The following is a 4,729-nucleotide window of genomic DNA, read 5'->3' on the forward strand; positions in this document are numbered from 1 at the left end:
TTTCCCCGCAACTACCCTTCACGGCGCCCTCCCGGTGCGACCCCGCCGGCTTCAACGCCCGCCTTCCCGCCCCGGGCCTTCACGTTCTCGGCTTCCGCGGTAACCGACCCTGTCTCCCCCCCCTCTTTTGCTTCCGCCGTGCTCTCCCTCGTCGGGCCTCCGTCCTCCTTTTTGATGTCTTGACGTGCTGTCGTTTCTGCTCTTGACTGCATGTGCTCTCGTGTCTCACTATGCTGTTCTGCTTTTCTCGGTCCTCTGCTCATACTGCATGCTGGCGCAGCGTTTCATTGCGTGGTTGTGTGCTCTTCTTGCTCCCACGCTCCGCTCCCCTACCTTGGCGTGCCATCTTCCCGCTCCCTTCGTCTTTTTCTTCACATGTGTCCCCACGTCTGCCTTCCGTTCTCGTACTGTTGGCTCTGCTTAGCGCCCTCGCCTGTGTCGTGCCCGCGTATGTTGCCTTCTGGCTACTCTTTGGTGGGCATTCGCCTCTGTTTGGGTGTTCCTTCTGTTTCGCCCGCCTGCTCGGCTCTGTGCCGTCTGTTTCTGCTTTTGCTTCCGTTCCTTGTCTCCGTGTTGTCCTCCTTGCGTTTCCCGTGTCTCCGCCTGGTTTCGGGTTCCCCCCCGGTTCCCGGGGCGTTCTTGTGCCCCGCGTCCGTGGGGGTCGGTGGGGGTCGGGGCCCCGCCCCCTCCCCGCGGCCCGTTTGCCGTCGCCGGCCGCGGGCCGGCGCCTGCCCGCCGGGCCCCCCGCTGCCCGGCCCTTCGTCGCCGGCGGCCGCCGCGGGTGCCCCTTCCCCCCCCGGCTCCCCGCTGGCCCTTCCCCCCTCGGGCTCCCGGCTTCCCCGTTTGCTGTTCCCCCGCCCCCGTGGTGTCCCCCGGCCTCCCGTTTCTCGTGCCTCTGTCTCGTTTGCTGTTCGGGTCCCGTTCGTCGGTTCCTGCGTCTTCTCTCTTGCCCTGCTCGTTGCCTTGGTCTCCCGTTGGCCTCGGTGCCCGCCGTCTGCCCCCCTTCGGCTTCTTCCTTCGTCTGTGGCTGCTCCCGCCTCGGTTTTCGTTCTCCGTTTTCTCCCCCTTCCCCGTGTTCCTGTGGGTTGCCTGTGCTTGCTCTGTGTTCTGTGTGCCTGCTCCCCCCCTTTGGTTGCGCTCCCCTTGGTTCTTCCTGCGCTGCGGTTCCGCCGCTGGCTGCGGTCCGCTTTCCCCTCTCGGGCTGCGGTCCCCCGTTTGGTTGCGCTCCCCCGTTTTTCCTGCGCTGCGGTTCCTCTTCCTGGCTGCGGTCCGCTGCCTCCTCTTGGGCTGCGGTCCCCTGTTTGGTTGCGCTCCCCCCTTCTGCTGCGCTGCGGTTCCTCGGTCGTTGCGCTCGCCCCCTCCGTGTTGCGCTCCGGGCCGGGTGCTGCGGGGCCGTGTCCGCGCTCTCTGCGCTGCCCCTCCTGTCTGGGCCTGCGCTTGGTCCTGTGGCGCCCTCCCCGTGTGCTTGTGCTGCGCTCTGCTGGTTTGGCTGCTTCTGCCGTGCCCTGTGCCCCTCGGCTCCCTGCTCGTCCCGTCTCTGGTTCTGCCTCTTGGTCTCTCCCTCTGTCGCTCTGGTCCCTCTGCTTGTGCCTTCTGCCTGTTGCCTTGTGCTTCTCCCTCTCTGTCGCGTCTCTTCCCTGTTTTCCCGCTCGCGTCTCTTCGGCTCTCTCTTCCTGCTCGCCCTGGTTTTTCTCTCTCTCTCTCTCTCTCTCTCTGTCTGTCTTTCCCCGCGTTGGCGTGGGTTCCCGCCTCTCTCGCTGCCCCGCTCTCTTTGGCTTTCCGGCCCCGCGCGTCGCCCCTGGCGCGCGCTCGCGTCTTGGCGCGTCGCCGTCGCTCGTTTCCCTTTCGGCCTGCGTGCCCTGCTTCTGCCTTTCCCTTCTGCGGCTCTTCGTTCGTTCGCCTGTGCCCCTGGACTTGCGCTCTCGTCGGCGCCCCGTGATGGCACTCCCACCTCCCGTCCTCTTCTAGTTCTGTTTTGGCTCTCCTGCGCATTTCGCTTTCTTCTCTCCCTTTCCCCGTTTCCCCCTTTCGGGTGTTCCGCCCGTCGCCCCCCGCGGCTCCTCGTCCACTCGCCTGCGCTCGTCCGCGTGTGTCGGGCTCTGGTCGCCGGCTGCGCATCGTCGGGGTCATCCCACGCCTGCGCTCCCCCCTGCGAACTGCGTCCGTGGTGTGTCGGGTCGGCCTGTCCCCCCGCGCGTCCCCGTTTCCCGCCTGCGGCTCGATCCGGCGGTGTGTCGGAGCTGTGCTTCCGCCGTTGCCGCTCGTCCCCGGTCTCCTCGGTTGCTCCGGTCCCCCCTTCCCTCTCTCCGGTCTGCGCGGTGTGCCGCGTGTTCGCACGCCTCTAACTCGCTGCCCCTCTGTCTGGGCCTGCGCTTGGTCCTGCTGGGCGCCACTCCCCGTGTGCTCTCTGGACTCCTGCTGCTTCTGCTGTGGTCATCCGCTGCTTGCTGGCGCGTGCCGTTCCACCTGTCAGACTACCTTCCGCTGTCTCCTGCATCTCTTTGTCTCTTGCTTCTCCTGTTCCTGTGCTGCTCCCTCTCTGTTGCGATCTGTTCTCGTTTTCCCGGCTCGCGTCTCCTCCGTATCTCTCTTCCTGCTTCCCCCTGGTTTTCCTATCTCTCGCTCTCTCTCCCTCCCTCTCTTGTCATTTTCCTTGTGTTGGCGTGGGTTCCTCGGCCTTACTTCCCTGCCCCGCTCTCTTTGGCTTTTCCGGCCCGCTGCTTTCGGCCCCCGCGCGGCGCTCGCGGCCCTGGTTTGTTCGCTCGCTCGTCTTTCCTTTCGGCCTGCCTGCCTTGCCTGCTGTCCGTTGCCCTTGTTTGCGGCATCCTTCGTTCCTGTCGGCTGTGCCTCCTGCTTCTCCCGCTCCGCTGTGCCTCCCCCATCGCCCCCCCTTCTGTTCCTGCCCCTCTCTTTGCGCCTTTCTTCCTCGAACTTGCTTTTCCTCTTCTCCGGTCCCCCTTCTCCCCCTTTCGGGTGTTCCCGGCGGGGCTCCCTCCTCGCGCCGCCCCTCTCGGCTCCTTCCCAGCCGGGCCTCGGTCCGGCCCTCTCTCCCGGCTCTCGCCGGCGCCCCCTTGCTGGCCGCGGCTCCGGGCGTTCCTCCTGGTCTGGTGGCCCCCACCGTGTGGGCCCCCCGCTCCCTACTTTCATTTGCCCCCCCTTTGCCCGCCTGTTCCCCCCCTTCCCCTTCTCCCCCTTCCGCCCCTCCTCGCTCCTTCCCGCTCCACTCTCCCCCCCCCCATTTTTACCTTCTTTCTCCTCCCACCGCTTCCCCCCGCACCCCCTCCCCGCGGGCGTCCCTGGGGTTCTCCCTTTGTCGCTTCCCTCCTCCTTGTTGGGCTTCCCCTTCTTCGCCCGCTCGTTTCCCCGGCTCCTTACACCCCCTCCCCCCTCTCTCCCCCCCTTCCGCTCCGTTCTCGCACGCTGGCCGTTCCGCACGGCCCGCTACGCCGACATGGCCTGCTCCGCTGCGGGCTCTGCCCTTCTCTGTTTTCTGGCTGATCTTGTCGCGCTTTTGGGGCCCTCCCCGGTTGGGGGCTCCCGCGGCCCAGTCTGCTTGTGTTCTCTTACTCTCGGGCCCTCCCGCCTCCGCGCCTCCCCCCTGCTTGGTTGCTGATCCCCCTGGCCCCGTTGGCTCCTGCTGCCTCCGGCTCCGTCTTTGGCGCTTGTGTTCCCGATCTCGCCCCTGCCCGCCCCGGGCTCCCCTTGCATCTTTTCCTCCATTTGGGGTTGCCCCGAGCCTGTTTTTCCCCCGTTTTCTCCCTGCCCCCTTGTTTCCCGCTTCCTCATCGCCTTCTGCTGCGGTCTCCACTCCGCTTGTATTCATCCTTTCCCCCATTTGGTCCGCCGCCGTCCCCGCCGCCTTTCGGCTTTTGCCTCCCCTCCGTTTTGGTGTCGCCTTCCTTTCCCCTGGGTCCCCCTCCTTTCTTCCCCCCCCTTGCTCGGCCCCCCTTTTCCTGGCTCTGCCCCTGGCTCTTTGGCCTTTCTTCACCTTACGCTTCTCCCCTCCTTTTGCGTTGTTCCCCGTTTCGGCATTGGGTCCCCATTGTCTGTCTCTGCGCGCCCACCGTCTGCTTAGTGCCGGTGTCGGCCCCCGCCCTCCCGCTGCCCCCCTCGTGCCTGCGGCCCCCTCCTTCGCCCCCGTAGCGTGGTCCGCCGCCCCCGGTCGCCCGCGGCAGTCCCCCCCCCCCCGTCTCCCCCCCTCGCCTTCCTTCGCGGTTTTGTCCCCGCTTATTGGTCCCCTTCGGCTTTTACCTCTTCGCGGTTCACTGTCCCCCGCCCCTGTTGTTGTTTGTTGTTGTGTCCTCTCCCCTTTACTCCCTCCCCCTCCTCCCATCACCGCCCTACCCGCTGTGGCCTCCCCTTTGCTCCCCTCTCGTTCGTGCCTGCCGCTGCGCTCTCCGCGACTCTCATCTCTCTCCCGTCGCCTTGCTCCCTTCCTCCCTTCGCGCCCACGCCTTGCTTGCGCCCTCCCTGTTGGCCCCGCTATGCTCGCTTCCCACCTCGCTTCCCTCCAGGCCCCTTTCCTGCTTCCGTTCTCCGTTTTTTTTTTTTTTTTTTACCCTTTTCCCTCTCCTCCATGTGTTTTGCCCCCTGTTCTTCTTTCTGCCACCTGGCCCCCATTGCCCGCTGGGCCCCCTGTCTCCGTTCCTGTTTTGCCCTGTTTGGCCCCCGTTGCTGTCCCACCCGGCTGCCCCACCCCCCCTCTTTGTCATCTCGTCCCCCTGATTCC

The 4,729-nt window shown here is 66.2% G+C and overlaps 2 protein-coding genes across 2 annotated transcripts; both read right to left on the reverse strand.

Annotated features, from left to right (window-relative positions):
- Window positions 1–2,469: 2,469 nt before the first annotated feature.
- On the reverse strand, window positions 2,470–3,147 carry LOC109150042 (octapeptide-repeat protein T2-like). The gene has a single exon (XM_019298013.1). The coding sequence runs from the start codon at window positions 3,145–3,147 to the stop codon at window positions 2,470–2,472; it is 678 nt and encodes a 225-aa protein (XP_019153558.1).
- A 94-nt stretch (window positions 3,148–3,241) lies between these two features.
- Window positions 3,242–3,835, reverse strand: LOC109150043 (uncharacterized PE-PGRS family protein PE_PGRS54-like). The gene has a single exon (XM_019298014.1). It carries the CDS (start codon window positions 3,833–3,835, stop codon window positions 3,242–3,244), a length of 594 nt encoding a protein of 197 aa, XP_019153559.1.
- Window positions 3,836–4,729: the final 894 nt, after the last annotated feature.

This window comes from Ipomoea nil, unplaced genomic scaffold, assembly GCF_001879475.1.
Source record: "Ipomoea nil cultivar Tokyo-kokei standard unplaced genomic scaffold, Asagao_1.1 scaffold2169, whole genome shotgun sequence".
NCBI classification, from domain to species: Eukaryota; Viridiplantae; Streptophyta; class Magnoliopsida; order Solanales; family Convolvulaceae; genus Ipomoea; species Ipomoea nil.

What these genes read in the sequence shown, in the direction of transcription:
- LOC109150042 (XM_019298013.1), bottom strand. Translation starts at nt 3,147, where the DNA reads ATGAAAGTAGGGAGCGGGGGGCCCACACGGTGGGGGCCACCAGACCAG.
- LOC109150043 (XM_019298014.1), bottom strand. Translation starts at nt 3,835, where the DNA reads ATGGGGGAAAGGATGAATACAAGCGGAGTGGAGACCGCAGCAGAAGGC.